The sequence below is a fragment of the Anolis carolinensis genome, chromosome 2, assembly GCF_035594765.1.
Source record: "Anolis carolinensis isolate JA03-04 chromosome 2, rAnoCar3.1.pri, whole genome shotgun sequence".
Classification (NCBI taxonomy): Eukaryota; Metazoa; Chordata; class Lepidosauria; order Squamata; family Dactyloidae; genus Anolis; species Anolis carolinensis.
The window spans coordinates 156,274,121-156,294,375 of record NC_085842.1 but is presented as its reverse complement, the minus strand read 5'-3'; the positions used below and the strand labels follow the sequence as shown (position 1 = coordinate 156,294,375).

The 20,255-nt window shown below is 41.4% G+C and overlaps 1 protein-coding gene across 1 annotated transcript; it reads right to left on the bottom strand.

Annotated features, from left to right (window-relative positions):
* Positions 1-7,937: 7,937 nt before the first annotated feature.
* On the bottom strand, positions 7,938-12,878 carry LOC100564569 (17-beta-hydroxysteroid dehydrogenase type 6-like). The gene is made up of 4 exons (XM_003216962.3): positions 12,337-12,878; positions 10,087-10,345; positions 9,300-9,457; positions 7,938-8,155 (listed from the first exon to the last, which is right to left on the bottom strand). Exons 1-4 carry the CDS (start codon positions 12,647-12,649, stop codon positions 7,938-7,940), a joined length of 948 nt encoding a protein of 315 aa, XP_003217010.1. The 5' UTR covers positions 12,650-12,878.
* Positions 12,879-20,255: the final 7,377 nt, after the last annotated feature.

Below are 20,255 nucleotides of genomic sequence, written 5' to 3'. Positions count from 1 at the left end.
CAATAGGGTCAGTTGAATGTGAACCTTCACCCCAAAGCCCTAAATACTGAAGTGGGGTTGTTTTGCAGTTAGAACAACAAATTTAGCAATTCACACACAAATGCATGCATATGAAAATACAAAGAAAAACTGTAGAAAAAAGAACATCTACAGAGTCATGCTACTCACTCCAGGATACTCTTGGAGAGAAGATTTTCCCCAGCATACAGTGTAGAAAAAACGCTTGCTACAACCTAAGCCCTCCCCTAATTCTCTAACTCCAGGTTTAGTAAAAAGTCTCATAAGGAGTAAGATATTTTAAGGCTATTAAGGATGAAACAGACTACCTTTTCCAGTGATCTATAGTTTCCTATTGGGTGATCATTATACGTAGCTGGGAGACACAGTCAGGGAGAAAGCAAATCACTCATCCCATTCTATTATCATCCACGGAGCCATGGTGGCGCAATTGTGCCGGTTGAACTGCTGACCTGAAGCTTGGGTTGCTGACCTGAAGGTTGTCAGTTTGAATCCGCAAGACAGGGTGAGCTCCCGTCTGTCAGCTCTAGCTTGTGGGGACACGAGAAAAGCCTCCCGGCTAAAACATCTGGGCATCCCCTGGGCAACGTCTCTGTGGACAGCCAATTCTCTCACACCAGAAGCAACTTGCAGTATGTTCTCAAGTTGCTTCTGACACGATTAAAAAAATCATCAAGTTGTTCTTGAGTATGAACAGTTTATAAGCACATGTCTACTAGAACTGGCTATTTTTTCCGGAGTTATTTACCTCCTGTTGAGCAGGCTCAGATATAATAGGATTTTGTACACTTGTGATTGACCCTTCTTGAGGAGGCTCAGCTACAGAAGAAACCCAGTGGTCCAATTGTGCCAGATCATCTCAGAGGGCTCAGACACCTAACTCTTGCTTCTAGGTCAGTGCTTCTCAACCTGGAGTCCCCTGATATTTTTGGCCTTCAACTCCCAGAAATCCTAACAGCTGGTAATCTGGTTGATTCCTGGGAGTTGTAGGCCAAAAACATCTGGGGACCCTGGTTGAGAAGCACTGCTCTAGGTGAACCTGAGCCCCAACTTCTGCCACCATTGTTCTGTGGTCCATAGTCTCTTACCTTGGTCTGGAGAGCTGTGTGTTGTCACAATTTCATGGGAAAGGAAATGGACCCCTTTCACAGGCTTTGAAAAAGTATAAAAGGCTTCCTTATTTCCTCTCTATGCACCCAAGAAAGAGTAGAATGGCTACTCCCAAGGATTTCCATTGCATACTGTTTGTGAAGGAAGATTTGACATCTTTGCATATTGGTAAAGCAATATATATTAGCATATCCCTCACTGCCCCAAGAATCCAGATTGTTTGCATATTTTTGCTTGCTGTCTATTCATTTAGCTAGCCTCAAGACTGACGTGTATGACTCGTTTTGTGACTTAAAATTCAGCATATCTTAGAGGGAATATGTTCATATGTTTTATTGTTGTTACATACAAATGTCATTTTCAAAATATAGCAATTCCTCTTACAAACGATAATTTCACATTTTTATGTATACATACATAACAAAGGAAAAACATTGAAATGTTGGCAGATTTTTATTCATAAAGGAATAATGTCTGGTATAGTGGCTATAGAGAAAGAAAAGTTTAAATAGATGTACTGGTGATAATATGGCTAGGGAAGAATTAAGTAAATGAATTGAGAAGTTTGATCATTTTCAGTTCTAAACCATCTTGAGTGGAATTGTCAGAATATTCAATGTTTATTTCTCCCCTCCCCTTCAACTTGCTCACCCCCTTTTTAAGGTTCTCCCCCATGATCTTATAGCACTTTAACTTCCACCATGTTTAAAAGTCTCACTTAGGGCACTTTTGCCCAGTTCATTTTTATGATTTTATTACTGTATTTTAACTTGTGCTTTATTAATGGTTGTTATTTTATTTTATGTTTTTTAATTTTCATTTGCATGTTGTTCGGTACTTGATGTTATTGTACTTTCGTTTTTGTATTTGTAAGCTGCCCCGAGTCCCTCCGGGGAGATGGAGGCGGGGTACAAAAATAAAATTATTATTATTATTATTATTATTATTATTATTATTATTATTATTATCTCTTATCCGTTTTTGCTGGTAGAAAATTCAGGAAATAATAAAAAATGGAATTTTTGCAGCATTGAAAGTAAAAGTTCCTAAATCAAATCAGTCCAAGACTCTCCTTAAAGTCAGAATGACTGAACTAACTTTAGACATATGTTAAAACATGATTAATTAGAAAAGATCAGAATACTTGGTAAAGAGGAGGTGGTAGGAAGACAGGAATATACATCAGGGAAGATCTCAGTCAAGGAAGTATGTAAAACCTGAGAAGGGCTGTTGATAACTGGGTGCCTTGGAGTCGGATGTAGGTCGGATGCTTGTAGGATGAAAACCTGGATAGATAATGGTAAGTAACTAAAGTCAAGATGACAAGATTAAAGTATTTGAAGAGGGCGTTTCTCAAATGATAACTAACAATAGGACAACAAGCTATTTTATATAAGCAATTAACAGAAAATAATATTCAAACAGTGCTTCATGCAGTCATGCCGGCCACATGACCTTGGAGGTGTCTATGGACAATGCCCGCTCTTCAGCTTTCTTAATGTCGGGAAAACCTCTATCTTTATCTTAATATTCAAACACTTGAAATTATCTATACTTTCAAACTATTGCAAGAATCAAACAGCAAAATAACAGGCAAGGAGAGATGAGGCATCAAAGTTTAAACAAAGTCAAAGCCCTTCTGAACAGGGAGCCAGTGTGACTCCAGAGTAAGGAGTGAAGCAAGCACTGGGCTGGTCAGTTTGCCCACATTCTTCCATCCGGATTACATGCCAGTGGAATGTGTGCTGACCACATGTTGGACCAACCCTGTGCATAAATTGTGAAAGAGAGTCAGTAAGCATGGGCAAACATTTAGCCTTGTTCTCTTTGCCCTACTCCAGACATGGGCAAACTTCGGCCCACCAAGTGTTTGGGATTTCAACTCCCAGAAATCCCAGCCAGCTTACCAGCTATTAGGATTTCTGGGAGTTGAAGTCCAAAACACCTGAAGGGCTGAAGTTTGCCCTTGCCTGGAGTAGGGCAAAGAGACAAGGCTAAAAGTGCATAGTACTGTTGCCTACTGCCACAGGCGCAAGGTTTTAACAGGTAGCAAAAAGAAATCTGAGATGTGGCAATTCCTATCTGATTTCAGCTTTCATGGAGCAGGGAGGATGAAAGGTCAGCTTTTTAGATATGTTAGAAGTTAAATAGCAAAGTCATTACACCAACGAACTGGAGAATTAGGAAAGAGGAAGAAGGCAAAACCTCAGCAAATCTTTGCTGTAGTAAGTTTCTGAAGACATTATTTTTATGGCAACAATTATCTTGCAAAGTCAGCATGCCAACACCTTAAATCAAGAAATAGTTTTCTAAGATTTACAGAGATACTTGCAGGAACTCATCAGCAAGCGAGAGTCCAAAAGTGGCAGGCTAAAACCCAATCAGTAGCTGACACCAGATGAGAGACTCCCTCCTAGGACACAGAAAACTGGGCGACTTGGAAGGCGCTGAACAGACCTTCCACGAGGTCTGGCACCACGAGATGCAGAGCCAACCTTAAGAAATGGGGCTACAAAGTGCAGGACATAACATGCGAGTGTGAAGAGCCAACCACAGACCACCTAAGACAATGCAGCCTGAGCCCTGCCACATGCACAATGGAGGACCTTCTTGCAGAAACACCAGAGACACTCCAAGTGGCCAGCTACTGGTCAAAGGACATTTAATATAATGCCAAGTTTTTAAAACTTTGTTTGTGTTTACAAATACATTAAAACTTGTACCCTCGGTCCTCTTCTGACACGATAAACAAATCCTGCAAAGTCATTGAAAGAGATGGAAGAATGTTGTGTCCCATATTAGACTGAGTCTCTTTCTGTCCTCTGTGCATTTGTTTTGAGAAGTACATATCCATAAAGTTTTTAGAGATGAATTGCTGAGTTTCCAACAGATTTCCTGAACAAAAGTTTCTTTGTTGATTTAAATGTATGTGTTAAACTTATATGTTGCCTACCCAATGAGAAAGAGGTGGATTTCTATCTTCATTAAAACAATACAATCCTTAACATCATCTCAGTAATTGGTAAATCGTGAAGGTTTGAAATATTTCTTGACAGCTTTCCTGGAGCTTGATATACATCTCTCATGAAGGGATTAAGCAATCTAAGGACCTCATCATATGTGCCACCGGAATCGCCATGGATCGTGGTAAATCCGGCAGTGCCCAGTGTGGAAACATTTCGCCCCACATCCCGCATCGCCCGACTTATGCTGGGCCCTACCCTATGCGGGAGGAAGCATCCACCGCCTGGCTTCCCCTCATTGATATGAATGCAACACAGGAAGCAGTGTCATATGCCAGTTCTTCTTTCCTTTTGCAATGGATCCCTCTTGTAGATTAAACCCTTATGCTGGCTGGACTGCTGACCTGTAGATTGGGTTGCTGACTTGAAGGTTGCCAGTTTGAATCTGCGAGACTAGGTGAGCTCCTGTCTGTCAGCTCTAGCTTGCAGGGACATGAGTGAAGCCTCCCAGCAGGATGGTAACATATCCAGGCGTCCCCTGGGCAACGTCTCTGTAGATGGCAAATTCTCCCACACCAGAAGTGACTTACAGTATGTTCTCAAATCGCTTCTGACATGATATTTAAAAAAAGAGACAGGTAATAATTGAGTAACACTGGGAGAGTAGAGATTTGTAGACATAACATTTTAATCAGATCCACGAGTAATAAAATCTGCAACAGTCAACATCATTTAGGACAAGCAAATATGTGATAGCATGTGATATAAGAACTAAACACCTCAGTAGACTACAGTTCAGACACATATTGGCGGGTGCCTTATTAGTGAGATTAGATATGCCTGCCTGAGTTGCATCTGAATCTAATTATTGCCATGGTACAACAGTTACCTTCTACTGGCAACAGCAGAAGTGGTATTGTGCATACAGCAATATTGCATACACTGCACATTGGCTGCATGTTGAGTGGCACATGGCACAATAACACGGTCATTGATATGTATTGCTCAATGTTGCCATTCTGCCTGAGGATTGGGTAGTGCTAGTACAATGCCTCTGTGCATTGAGAAACCTGTGCCACACCGAGAAGAGGTTGGATGGCAGCCACTGTGCATCTACAAAGGTCCCTACTGCTTTACATTGATTCCACCAGCAAATCTTGGAAACCTTATTTTAGTAGCACATATGTTTGTTGGAAAAAAGTTAAATAAGACAAACATTTATCTGTTACGTTCTTTTCTAATTACAACATGTTTTGAAAGGCATATTATTGGGTCTAGAGCCTGGGTGTTAGCAGCAAGGTTTACAAAGTTTATGTGAAAGAAAACTACGTTCTTATTTTTTGAAAGTACAAGTCATTTTATTGATAGCAACTATTAAGCATACAATCAGCAGTGGCCGTCAGTCAATGATGAAGGACTTCCATATTTCACACTTATTCCATCACTACATCTAAAAAACGACTTACCATGAGCTATCTAATATGTTCCGTGCCTGTTTATAGCACTTCATAGAACACAGCCCCATATTGGACTTCACATTTGTACAACATCATGATATGTCACAGACAGAACGCCAGCGAGTAAAACAAAACTCAGTTTATTGAGGTTACAGAACTAAAAACGCCCGTAGGAAACAAAGAACAGGGCAAACACTTGACTTCAGTGTGATAAGTAACAAAAAACAGCTCAGTTTGAGCTTAAACGGTTCAAAGGGATAAACCGGGTTAAACAGAAGTATAATCCGGATTAAATCAAAAGTGCTTACTTCAGCCTGGCAAACAATGCAAACAAAAGAGGATCAACAGGAGTCAGAATGTAAACAACAGACTGGTAGCAGATTCCTCTCTGCTACTCAGAAACAGCAGGATAATAAACCAGGCTTGTTTATTCCTTCCTGCAGCGAACGAAAAGCGTGGTTGTAGTCAGGATTCAGTTTAAGGTTCAGCGGCCAACGATATCCAGGTCCAGGCACAGCAGTCAGGGTAACGGCAGTCAGCAGGGTCCCAATCCGGTCCAGAGGTCAATAGCCAAGCGTAGTCGTCTAGAAATCCAAAGGTCTCACCGATAGCCAGCAGAAGGGATAATCCGGAATCGAAGTCAGTCAGTCCAGCGTCAATCCAGTGCGAGTAGATATTGCCTGTCAAAAAGACGACGGAGGTCCAAGCTATCGAGATTAAACACAAGTTGCACAGAGAAAAACCCCGCACAGTTCCTCCCGCCGTCGATGCCCAGTGTCCTTGGTAAACTTACGTATCCAGTAACGAATCACACCCGTCTTCAGGAAGTTCCCCAACAAAAGCCCAAGCGTCCGTCCAGATTACCTTGCCCAACGCAATTAGACATTGGTCCCAAACCCCAATTTATCCCAGTTCAAGCTCATCATCGCTGTCAGCTGCCATCCCAATTCCAGGTGCCCCAACATCATCATCCTCATCAGAGCTTAAGCACCTTTGACTACGCCCCACAGCATCCCCAGCTGTGGATCCCGCTCCATCCCTCCAGCCAGACCATGGGTCTGATCCTGCAACCCGCCAATCACCTCCCATGCTTTCATTGCCTGTTTCCCCAACACCCAAATCCTTTCTCACACGAGTCCATTCCATGTCGTCCTCCTCCGAGCTGGCCATCTCTTCCTCCAAACCCTCAGAAAAACCCTCAAATGAGTCCTCATCTGTCGGGTCTGTAAACAAATCCCGGAGCCGTTTTCTTTCACGCTCCTCGAAAGAGTCTGACTCTCGAGGAGTCTTATGACCCCTTCTTCTATTACCGGAGCCCGAAGGCTCAACCATAACATGATATGTAATGCTTTACAGAGTATACAAACAACACCTAAATTTGTCAATGCTTCATAATGCAAAGCCTAAAGGCTATACATCAACATCTGACAATCCGTGGGAAGTGCTTTAAATTCTATAATGCTACAATAAATTACAGAATTTGAAATATTTTCTGTTCCTGGTTTGAAAGTGTTATTTATATTTAATTGTGTGGTACTTACTTCAAAAGTAGTTGTTATACTCCAGAAACTTCATTTTTGTGGCTGCCACAAACTATGTTGAATTGGTTGAAACTCTTATCAGATATTCAATGAAAAACTATAGCAAAATGTGCTGCAGGATATCCTGGAGCACATTTAATAAACTTTTCCCATGTTTTTTATGATAGAACCATTTGGGAAATGACATTTATAACCCAGGAACAAAAATCATGTTACATAGTGTTATTTATTGAGTTTTATCTGTGTATAACATCAAATTACTAAACTACAATAAATTTCTCACTTGGCTTGCAACACTTGGGAAGTCAAAATGGTTTTTTGAAAACTGGAGTCAGCACTGAGAGATCACAATAGTTTTGTCTGGCATTTTGTTTGGAGGATGTTGTTTTTTACGTTGTATTATATCCATTATGGCACTTGGGAACCACTTCTTATGAAGAACCCAGATTGATTGGTATCTGTCCAGTTGTGATGTTTGGTTTTCCAGATATTTCCTGAGCCTTAATTCTGTTAGTAGCCACAAGTAGAGTAGGGCAATTGAATTAATAAAATGTGTATCTGTGTTGACTCATTGTTCAACAATTGACCCAAGTGACTGGAACTGCAAATTGAATTCAGGACTGTTTTTCTATCTTGTCTCTCTATGCAGACAATTATGTCATAATGAGCTAAAACAGTATTTTAGACTTTTGATAAAAATGCAGCAAGTACCTTATTATGACTGACAAATAAATGGTCATAACTAAGGACAACAGCATCTCATTCGGGTTAAAAAAATATTAACTGGCGGTTATGTCCCACCTGCTTGATTTAATGACTTATTTGGAATGCATTTTAGACAAAATTGATTATATTGCCTGTGCTGGCTTTGGCATAAAGCGAGCCAGCACAAAATCTGACACAGCTGTTGGCAAATAAGACATAGGAAGGTGGAAGAATTTTGCGTCTCGGCCTATAGAGTAGCGAGTGTGAGGGTAGCGGGACGTCAAGGCATGTTCTATGCTGTCGGTGACCAGGCAGTTGTTGTTGTTGGCTCTCTTTGAGCGATCCCGGAGCAATTTGCAACCTGCATGTGTAAAAGAGGAAGGAATGAAATAGTGCAAGATTAGGTCTGACCTAGACTGGGTCTGGATTACATCCATGTGAAGTCATTTGGAGCAGCATCAAAAAATAGTTCAAAAAATCCAGATAATATATTTCCTAAATATTTGAAAATAGCATCATTGAAGGAAGACTCCAGGAGGAAGAAAAGAGGGAGGAGAGATAGGAAAGATAGATTTTCGTTATTCATCAGAACAAGAATTTCACCAACACTTTCCAAACATAGTACTTGAGTTAAAGAGAAGGCAAAGAGGAAATACATTGGATATGTACAGTCAGTAAATTTCCTCCTGCTTGGCCTCTTTTCTTGGCTCCTTGTTGATGTCAAAAATGTTTTAAAGGAAAGGAAGGCAAAACCACATCTGGGTATCCCTTGTTTAAGAACCCTTTGACATTTGTGAGATTATCATAAGTTAATAGGCGACTTGAAGGCACATGTACACATCTTACTTTGAATATATCAAAGCTATAGTTTAAATGTGGCTTATACAGACTCTGTGGCTCTACAAGTCTGCAATGAATTTCCACTTGAAGGGCATCAGATCTGTAAATTTTACACAATGGTTTGAGGAAAAAAGCAAGCACAAACCCTTATGGTGTTTGTGCTTCCCAGTACCAGTCAGTGGCAGGTGCAAATATACAGATAGCCACAGTTTGATGTGATTTCAACATTGAGTCAGATGTGTCTAAATGAAAATGAACTGGAATATCACCTAATCCAAACCATTAAGCAGGACCCTAAGCAGGTCGGTGAGGTTTGCATAGCCTGTGAAAATATCCATGATACTCTAAGAATGACATTTTAGTAAGAGGCTCTCTTTTTATTTTTTACTTCTGGGAGACATGAACACACCTGAGGTGCCACCCCACTGGCTTTGATGCTTTTGGGAAATGAATCCATACTGAGGTTTATGGAATTTACTCCTGGTTTTATGGGAACTACCCAAGGTGTCAAACCATATGCCCCAAAGAAGTTAATCACCTTGGACAGCCCCCATTAGAGTATCTCCTGCAAAGAGTAGTTAGGAGAAATTCACCTCTCAAAAGCAATGAAACAACTGGCCACCTTTAGCACAACTGAAGAATCTTTGATGTAATTTTTTACTCACAGGTCTCCATGTATTGCTGCCCATAGGCTTCTTTGGTGTCAGAAGGCACCTGGCTCCATGCTGCTTGGAAGGCCTCTACAATATTGTTCTGAATGGGCGTAGCAAAACCACCAGGCTCTATAATACTGACGTGAACCCCAAAGGGACGGAGCTCTCGCCTGAATAAATAAGAAGGAAAAGATCATCAATTCCAGCTCACATATGGGAATAACTTTTCTTTGAGGAAGTGCTTTGTATATTATATATCTGAGGTGGAAATTGCAAAGCCACCTCAGAACATTTGTTGCCTAAGAAAACCCAATGAAATTATGGGACTGCCATAGGTCAGCAGGCAATTTGAAGGCACTTACACAGAAGTCCCATTACAACTCTCAGTGGGGCTTAAGTACTAAGAATGAACATGCATAAGATGACAGCTAACACAACATTTCTGAAACTTCATCCGGCAACAGGGCATTGGGTAGAGCGTGAACAGGATGGGAAATATTGGGCTACCACCTATTCATGAAGGAATGCTGAATATGATACTTAAGGGTTTCTGTTTTGCAGTTTTTTCAATCTTACTTTTACTTTTCTCAGTTGTTTTCCCACTCTCCTTGGTCAACTCAAAATGCTTTTTGTTTTTCTTTTCCTGAGGTGTTCACATTCTTAAAATATTTACAAATGAAAGATACAAAGTTTCTCAATCCTGCATCATTCAGTGCAAGAGAACACACGGTGATTTGAAATTTAGATGGAGGAAAACCCAAGCCACATACAATGCTTCCAGGCTGGGGATCTTCTTTACCTCAGACAGTCGGAGAAGGCTTCCACACCGTACTTGGACAGGCAGTAACCTCCACCAAAATACGATAGTCTTCCTGCCACGCTGGACATGTTGACAATCCTCCCTCTGGCTTTTCTCAACAGAGGTAGGGCATGCACTGTCACATCAATAACCCCAAACAGGTTGATATTTATCACCTTCATAAAGTCTTCCTTGGTCAGCCATTCATTAGGGGCTTGAGGTACAGCTATGCCTGCATTATTTACCAGTCCCCAGAGTCCTGCATGAAGAGAGAATTTCTTTTCAACACTGGCTGAATGGACTCAGGGTCTCAGGGTCTCAGGGCCTTGTGAACTTCAGGAAATAATCTTGCACTTCTAACAGCCTGCTTAATCTTTAACTTAAATAACTTTAATTGCTAGTCACTGCTAAGTTCATTGTTGCCTACACATGTCAACTTATATTACAAGTGAGAAAGTGTGGGTTAGATTAACATTGATTTCCTACTACACGGGTGATTCTCAACTTGTGGGTTCCCAGATGTTTTGACCTTCAACTCCCAGAAATCCTAACAGCTGGTAAGCTGGCTGGGATGTCCGGGAATTGTAGGTCAAAACACCTGGGGACCCACAAGTTGAGAACTACTGCACTACACCATTACAGCAGCTTGACACTACTTTAACTGCTATAGCTTCAATCTGTGGAATCCTTATAGTTTATGGTGTATTTAGAATTATCTGCCAGAGACCTCAAGCTCCTTTCCAAGCTACAAATACCAGAATGCTGTATGATAATGATATTTGTTAATGTGGTATCAAACTATAATTAGATAGGGTAAAAAAGACTTGATCATCATTTCAATGTGGATTGTAATCTTTTATCTTATCTTTATCAATTACCTAGTTTTTGGACGACTCATTGGCATGAATATTATTAATGAGTTCCAACTGGATTTGACTCATAGAATCACTTTTTGAATGGTGAGTCAACACATAGATAAATCCCCTTTGCTCACATAGCATCTTATTACTTCCTGAAAACTAAAACAATAGCTTAAAAAGCTATTCCCATCTCTACATATGATGGGACCATAAATGTGACATAATAATAATAATAATAATAATAATAATAATAATAATAATAATAAATTTTATTTGTAACCCACCCCATCTCCCCGGAAGGACTCAGGGAGGTTTCTGGAACAAAAGCAGTAAACATTCAATGTCATACTAAACAACAAAACAAATAAAAAACAGTTAAATAATGTCAATAAGAACTTAAAATTAAATAATTAACCAAAATATAATTAAAAATACTAAAACTTCACCAAGAAGAGAACTATACTGAGGCTGAAAGAATATATTGGTGAAAACCAATCTACTGATTGTTCCAACTTAGCCAAATTATCTAGCCATGATCTACAAGCTCATACAAATTCAGTTTGCTGTAGATTTATGTACATGTTAGTCAAAAAGGATAATGATATGCCTGTTTGCTTATAAGTTCTAAACCTTTAAGAATTAAACAGCTGGGCTGTGGTGCAGGCTGGTTAGTACCTTGAGGTCATGAGTTCGAGGCCAGCCCTTGTTGGAGTGAGCACCCGACAATTAAAATAAAAAATAGCCCCTGCTCATTGTTGACCTAAGCAACCCGAAAGATAGTTGCATCTATCAACTAGGAAATTTAGGTACCACTATGTGGGGAGGCTAATTTAACTAAATTTATGACACCATAAAACTGCCACCAGCGTGTGGAAAGGAATAAGGAAGTCGGCATCACAGTGGATGATGAAGCAGCTGCTCTCCCTGTGGCCGGAATCGAGCATACCCTCAGGAAGCTGGAAGGCGGAGAAGGTTAAATTGCCTCTGTGCCTCTGTCTCTATGTTCATATGGCATTGAATGTTTGCCTTGTATTGCACAATGTGATCCGCCCTGAGTCCCCTTCGGGGTGAGAAGGGCGGAGTATAAATATTGTAAATAAATAAATAAATAAAAATGTTTTCAATTGACATATTTCCAGTAGTGCAGCATGGAGCCTGTTAGATTAGGGAAAAAATCCACATTGAGATGTTGGAAAAATGAAGGTGAAGTTCTCCATCAGTTCATTGGCAAAGCTCTGCCTCTGAGCTCTTGAGGCAGGATTCACTGGTTTACAGCTGAGGGCTGGTGTCCACATAACTCTGTCCTGCACATTATCTGTTCCAGAAAGAAAAACAGGTTTTCAAAGGGCTTTCGATTCAGGGGGAAAATGGAGAAAATCCACTACTGTACCTTTATTCCCAACACATCCTTTCACCCACTCAGTTGCTGCAGCCACACTTTGTGTGCTGGTGACATCCAAGAGAATGGTTTTCAGCCTCTCTGATGTGACCTTTTCCAGTTGCTCTGCCCCTTTCTGGGTGAGACAAGCTGCCAAGACCTGGAAACCCCGAGCATCCAGCTGCCTGGCGAGCTGGTACCCAAACCCAGAATCACAGCCGGTAATGAAGACATATTTCTCTGTTAGTTTCTCCACAGTCTGTTTTTCCCGGTACCATCGGCAGAGGAAGTAAAACCCCAAGAGGGCAGCCAGGTAGAGCCACATGTCTATAACCTGCAGGGAAGAAGTAACAACTGTGAGGAACACTGGGCTCTTCTAATGTACTTTTTAGCAAGGATCCAAGAAGAAAACCCATTGATTGAGAGCTGAGTGTTTTCATTGACTGTAAACAGATTCGTTCATTTTTATTGAATAATATATGTGCATGTTAGATTTACAATTCCAGTCTTGCAGATCATATTATTGGGAATATTTCCCTGCCATGTGTGAGACAGTGATATGATTAGATTGTCAAAGAATCAGGAAAGGGAAAAGTACCATTCATGAAGATGATCCTCACTCAAACTATGCTCAACATTTTATTTATTTTATTTATTTAGAAAATGCTTTTAATTTTTTAAATTACAGATTATAATACCATAAGAATGGAATCATTAAATATTTAACAACACTTAAAATAATAATTTACATATTATAAAGGGAAAATCAAAGCCAAAAGTTAATTCGATCAGAGGCCCTAATCTATGGGTTTTGAGTAAATGATCTCCATTTCTTATCGATGTAGCCTAGCCCAATCCTACTCAAAGTGATAGTCGCTGAATTGGTGCCAGTCACTGAGATTATAGCTTCACTCTTGGTAAGTTCCCAGGAAAGAAAGAAATACCTGTAATTAATATGGACAAATATGGTGCCAGTTTTAGTCATGCTGGATTTTTGCCAGCCACCCACAGCAGATAACTTGAGGAGTACTGATCTAGCCTTTTTGAATAGTATGAAGTTTTATAAATATTTGTATAATCACAATCTTGAAGGTAAAACTTCCCACCAAATTAAATTCCTGCTTTGTCAGGGGCCCTTGTCACTAATACTGGATGTCACTTTTAGTACATGCATTATTTTCTTGTGATCATCATATTACACAGGGGGAAATAGAGGATTCCTTGATTGTTCGTAGATTTTTAATCTACAGCTGCTTTATTGATTTATTGAGAAATTGTTTACTGTGCCAGAGGATGAGATCGGCTTGCTCTCCAGTATCATATGAAATGAGCCGTTCTTTTGCAGCAACGTTGTTTAATTCTGTGACAACTGCTATTGGAGTATCAGTATTCTCTACCTCATTTCATTGAGCCAGAGTTGTTTCTTCGTTTGAAAATGTATCTAATTTATTGGATTTGGCATTCTAAGTTGATGATTTTACTGACTATTTATCCACAACATTTTTTAGATTTCCTTTCTCTAAAACAACAACAACACTTTATTTGTATACAGTGTTTCCTCACTTATCCTGAGGGTTAGATTCCAGGACCACCCGCAATAAGTGAAAATCCGCGAAGTAGGGACACTATATTTAATTTAATATTTATACATTATTTTAGTAGTTATACACTATTCATCAACCAATCCTTCTCCTCCCGTTGCCCCTTGTGCTCCTTTTCTCTCCCTTTGGCTTCTCCTTCCTACCTTCCTTCAGCTGTAAATTGTAATTTTTATGATTTATAATAGTCTTTTAGAGTTTATTGAAAAACCACAAAACAGCGAATCTGCAAAGTAGTGAAGCAGTGATTCCCAAAGTGGGTGCTACTGCCCCCTGGTGGGCGCTGCAGCGATCCAGGGGGGCGGTGATGGCACCTATTAGGACACAGGGGGCAGAGTTAGAGGAGTGGGCGTGGCTTCTTCCCAAGAGCCCGAGACAGGCCTGAGAATCTATACCTCTCCTGAGAAGCCTTTTAGGGCTAAAGGGTGGGGCTAGGGGTGGGGGCTCTTTCCAAGAGCGTGAGACAGGGCTGAGCCTCTGTATACCTCCCCTGAGGCACTTGTTGGAAGATGGGGGTGGGGTATAGAGATTCAGCCCCGTTAGGCACTTGGAAGACGCCCTGCCCCCTCCTCTAACCCCTCCCCCTTCTCTAGCCTCACCCCCTGTGTCCTGGCAAGCTCTGCAGGACAGGGATAGAAGCTCAGCCCTGCCTCAGAGCTCGTAACTCCGCCCATCCCAGTCCTGGCCGCCCATTTGTGGCCCCACCCCCACCCCCTCCCAGACCTGCATCTTGGACTAGGGGAGAGGCTGAGCCCTGCTCTCTTGAGCAGGAGCCACGCCCACCCCTCTAAGCCACCCCCTCCTATCCAGGGGGAGCTGAGTAATATTTTTTCTGACAAGGGGGCGGTAGGCCAAATAAGTTTGGTAACCACTGTAGTGAGGGAACACTGTACTCCTCTATCTCCCTGAAGGGACTCAGGGTGGTTTCTAACATAGGTGAAGCATTCAATACCAACACAGAAAACATACAACACAACCGTAATAAAAACATAAACATAATTACTATTAAAACAAATATAGTCATTTAGAATTAAAACCAGTTTCAGTACTACTCCATTGGGTAAAATTCAACTACAGTAGAGTCTCACTTATCCAACATAAACGGGCCGGCAGAATGTTGGATAAGTGAATATGTTGGATAATAAGGAGGGATTAAGGAAAAGCCTATTAAACATCAAATTAGGTTATGATTTTACAAATTAAGCACCAAAACATCCTGTTTTACAATAAATTTGACAGAAAAAGTAGTTCAATACGCAGTAATGCTATGTAGTAATTACTGTATTTACGAATTTAGCACCAAAATATCACGATGTATTGAAAACATTGACTACAAAAATGCGTTGGATAATCCAGAACGTTGGATAAGCGAGTGTTGGATAAGTGAGACTCTACTGTACCAATGGTCAAATTTCCAGGATGGTCCTAGACAACCATGAGAGGCCGGGCTAGGACTAGTGGAACGAAGTAACATAGAGCTGGGGGGTGGGTAAAATGCAACCTGATGGCCGGGATAGGGCCTGGGCTACTCAATCTCAAGGCCCGCTGAGCAGCTATGAGAGGGCTAGGCTAGTGCAACGAGGTATTGTAGGACCGAGGAAGTGGGTAATGTACAAAGCAGGGTCCTAACTGGTGGCCAGGGTAGAGTCTGTGGCTAATCATTTTCAAGGGCCTGCTGGAACCACCAGGAACTGTATCTCTCTAGGGAGGGTGTGCCAAAGGCTGGGTGTCACCGCCGAGAAGGTCATCTCCCTCGCCCCCACTAACCATGTTTGGTATAGTGGTGGTAGTGAGAGGAGGGCTTCCCCAGAAGATCTAAGAGCTTGCGCCGGTACATAGGGGGACAGATAAAGGAACAGATAAGAATCCAAAGCAGGAAGGATATAAGATGAGTGACATCTGGTTAGAAATAGTACATCTATCTTAATTTGTTTCAGTTCACCGTAAGTGGGACCCAAAGTTAGAGTGACTGTAATTTTTTGGGGGGGGGGGGGGGGGAATTCCATAACATAAATGAGAGAGACATGAAGAAGCAATAACCTTAATCACTTGTAGCTCCGGGGACTCTGAACTCTATTCTCCCATGAACCATTGCTGCTAAATAATGACCTTGGAGTCATATTTCTTTCTACCCCTCAGAAATCAGAGCAATCACCATTAATAGGATGTGATATCTCCCATGCAGACAGCAATAAACATGGAATAAGATAAAACTCCAACGAATAAAAAAAGATATAGATATTTTAAAAGGGACTTTAGAAAATACTCTACATTGAGCTATTACTTAGAACTTTATCCCACACTTCTCTCCCCCCCCCCCTTTCTAAACACTTAGAAGCCATTGAGGGTATGATTTATGAAGAAGCCCTTCCCACAATGCAGGCGAACTTCCTGTAAGCTCTGTCATGTCTCATTAGAGAAACATTTAAGAAGAGATCATCTTCTGGATTCAGGAACCGGGATATAACTTTTCCTGTGGTCCCTTGCTTTCTGTCTTATTTGTTAAGAATATATTTCAGGTAAAACCTGCATCTGCATTGATCACATTGTCACTGTGACTACAGAAAAAAGTAAAATTTAAATTTTAGGGAAAGGTTTATGCCTATTAAAATACACATAGAGACTTTTTCACTAAATATTGAGCCACAGTTTAAGCTATGACTCAAAAACCTTAAAATATTGAGAGAAACCAGTTCTTGAATATATGCAGAGGACACGAACAAATTACAAAAAAGGAATATTTATTACTTCCTCAAGGATGATTGTGAGCCATGGTGATGTGATAGGTCTTTCCTCTTCAGATTTTTTCCCCCAGGAGATAAAATTAAAAATGGCTGTTGCAAGCTATATCCTTATTTTCTGACCCAGAGCCGACAAAACATTTCTTAAGGTGGGGAGATGTCTGGAAGTAATAAAATCATAGAGGTGGAAGAGACCATAAGGGCTAACCAGCCTAATCCCATTCTGCCATGCAGGAAAATACAATCAAAGCACTCTCAACAGATGGCCATCCAGCCTCTGTTTAAAAACCTCAATATTCAATAAGAACAGGATACACTAGTTTGTGATGCGATCAGGAATCCCATTCTTGCTATAAGCAAACAGTTATAGCCAGAAGGAGAGCAAATTCTTTCTCCTCTCCAATCCTGAGTATGAACACTGTTGCAACCACAATGCATACTTAGTGGTCCCTTCCATGTGTTGATGGCACCCCTGTATAGGCTTGACTACAATTGTTGTTTAAGTCTTTTGTACACTTTATCATACTTCTCTTGATCCAGTTCTCCAGATCATTCCAGGAAGCTCAGTTCCCCCTTGTGGCATTGAATGGGATTGTACCCCACACCATCCCAGACCCCATATTATCTTACCTTAATTCTGAACAGCTAGGTCCTTACACGCAGGATGATTTCTTCCACCTCTGAGAGCAACTCTTATCCGTTAGACTCTCCACTCCTTCAAGGAGGACTTTGGCCATGGAGCTTTGAGAACTTTAGTATCTCTTTTTATTTTATAAGGGGCTGTACCAGCAGAGATATTTTTGTCTGTTGAGACATTGATAACACACAGATCTTGATAATATGTAAAGTGCCTCCTTTTTATTGCTGTTTCGGTAGCTTTGCATTTCAGTAATATAGCAACATGACTATAGAATACTGGCTGAGATTCCCATTATAGATTGGCATTGGGGCTGGCCCTAGGTAATTTTCAAGTGTAAGCGCAAACAGTTTTTGTCCCCCCCCCCCCCCCAAATGCAGTGAGAGTGGAAGGAGAGCGCCATGGAGAAAATAGCAAAAATAATAGGCTTCTTGTTGAAGAACAATCTCTCAATTTGTTGTATCTAGAACAGAATAGAGTTGGAAGATATAGATATGTGTATTAATGAAATAAAAATAAATCTCTCGTTTGCACTTGTATGTCTTGTACCATTAATCTGTGTTGGGTAATGTTTCATAGCTTTTAAATTTGTTTTAATGATTCCTTTGTAGGTTTAATTCTATTTTAATGCTTGATTAGCATTAAATAGTCTTGCAGCTTCAAAGCCTGGCTGCGTCCAGCCTGGGGGAATCCTTTGTTGGGAGGTGTTAGCTGTCCCTGATTGTTTTTGAGTGTGGCTCTTTATTTACTGTCCTGATTTTAGAGTTTTTTTTAACACTGGTTGCCAGATTTTGTTCATTTTCATGGTTATTATTTCCACTAACTCCCACAATTCCTAATGTTGCAATTGGCCACCTTGATTAGCATTGAATAGCCTTGCAGAAGGCGATTCAATGCTAAAACTAAGTAGTGGTGACAACTACTTCGGACCCTGCGTGTAGATGCACCTGAGGGGCACCAGGCAGTGGAGGGGGCCATTGAGCCAGCAGCCATTGAGCCGAGGGGCTGCCCTTCTCTTCCCTTGGGGCAGAAGGCAAGGGGAAAGGGCCATCGGTGGGCCTGGGACAGAGTAAAGTGCAGTCCCCATTGCCACTGAGATCTTTCCCATCTGGTGCTGGAAGCGCCCGGATGTACAAGCGGCAGGCAAGCAAGCAAACAAGAAGGGGCCTACCGCACCTTCCTCGGCAACGGGGCCTCTGTCAAGGAAGGCATGGCGGGCCCCTTCTGGCTTGCTCGCCTGCCTGCCATTTGTACATCCAGGCACTCCAGCACCAGACGGGGAAGATGGCAGCTATAACGGGGATAGCGCTCCCTGCCGAGTGGATAAAGACTTGGGAGAAATCCCGCAAGGGCGAGTTGAGTGTGCAGGGCTGGGCCTCCCGGGGAGCGGGGGAAGGAGGGAAGGGGCCGGATGCTCAGGTCTTTCTCCTTTGGCCCCTCGGTGGCAGAGACATCTCAGTTAATGCAAAAGGGAAGAGGCATGGGCCAGGAGTGAGAGGCAGGCAGGCAGGCAGTCAGTGAGCAGGCACAAGGCATCCTGGCGAGCCAGGCAGCGGGGCGCTCATGTCCACGTCCCTGGGTCCAGGTAGATACCTTTGCTACCTGTTCTCGCGGCACCTTCCCTTCCCATTCCTTCCTTCCCTCTTTCATCCCCGCTTTCTTCCCTTCTCTCTGCTCTCTGCAAAGGCGTCTGTTGCTGACAGGTGGGAGCGGCGCTAGGTGCTCCCTAGAAGATCGTGTCTTCAGCAAATGCGTAGTTGGCTCACTGCTTGAGCCACTCCTGATTGGCATATGTCTCCCTACTAAGAAACATTTCATATCAAATGTTATGTACTTGCATAACTGTTATGTTTTGTGTGGATACTGCGTGGTTATTTGTTTCTATCTGATATTTGTTAATGCAGGAGATGCTTGTGGACTTTAATGTTCTCTGAAGAATTAACAGCCTTTGGAGAAGCCTCCTTGAAGTCTTCATGACATAATCAGGACTTTGTTACAGCCCTAGAATGTTTAAGAACTACATAGACACCAACATTTCACAGATCAAAATTGTGAAGCTTTGAAGCTAAGCAATATGCAGATATGATCAAGATAGCAAATATCATTAGTGAGGATGAACACACAACCTAGAAGGGTCTGAAGCAGTTTGCTTTTCTCAGAGTCTACTGGGAAGGAAAAGATTCTGTCTTTTCTTTTTTCTGCTTCCTATTGACCTAACTTGAGTGTAAACTACTTTTGTAATTTACAGCAATTTGTTTTTTTTTCATTAGCTGAAATAAGATGAGGACAAAGGGGGAAAATGGCAGGAAAAGCAAGAAACCAGGACATTTTAAAAGTGAAAAAATAGGATAGCACTGGATTAATCGAGATAATTCCTGCTAAATTGCAATAGTTAATGGGTATGGAACTATAGCACCTTTCAGATTATAGCTCTATAGAGCAGTGGTTCTCAACCTGTGGGTCCCCAGATGTTTTGGCCTTCAACTTCCAGAAACCCTAACAGCTGGTAAACTGGCTGGGATTTCTGGGAATTGTAGGACAAAACACCCAGGGACCCACAGGATGAGAACCACAGCTATAGAGAAGAGCAGAAATTACAACTAATATACCTCCCAGTAGACTTTTGGGAGTACCACTGATCTCTGAGTTTAAGAAAGGCTAGAACGCATGGCAAAGATCAGTTTTTGTGGAATGGGATTGTGCTCCCATCAATGAGTAACATAAGCAATCTTTCAAAAATCGCAAAAATGTGATACAGTAGAGTCTCACTTATCCAAGCCTCGCTTATCCAAGCCTCTGGATTATCCGAGCCATTTTTGTAGTCAATGTTTGCAATATATCGTGATATTTTAGTGCTAAATTCGTAAATACAGTAATTACAACATAACATTACTGCATATTGAACTACCTTTTCTGTCAAATTTGTTGTATAACATGATGTTTTGGTGCTTAATT

Excerpts from the sequence above, each read along its gene's own strand:
- LOC100564569 (XM_003216962.3), bottom strand. The coding sequence starts at position 12,649 with ATGTGGCTCTACCTGGCTGCCCTCTTGGGGTTTTACTTCCTCTGCCGA. Across the intron at positions 9,458-10,086 it reads GCCTTCTCCGACTGTCTGAG|GCGAGAGCTCCGTCCCTTTG; the intron begins GTAAAGAAGATC and ends TTATTTATTCAG. Across the intron at positions 8,156-9,299 it reads GCAGCAATACATGGAGACCT|GTTGCAAATTGCTCCGGGAT; the intron begins GTGAGTAAAAAA and ends TTACACATGCAG.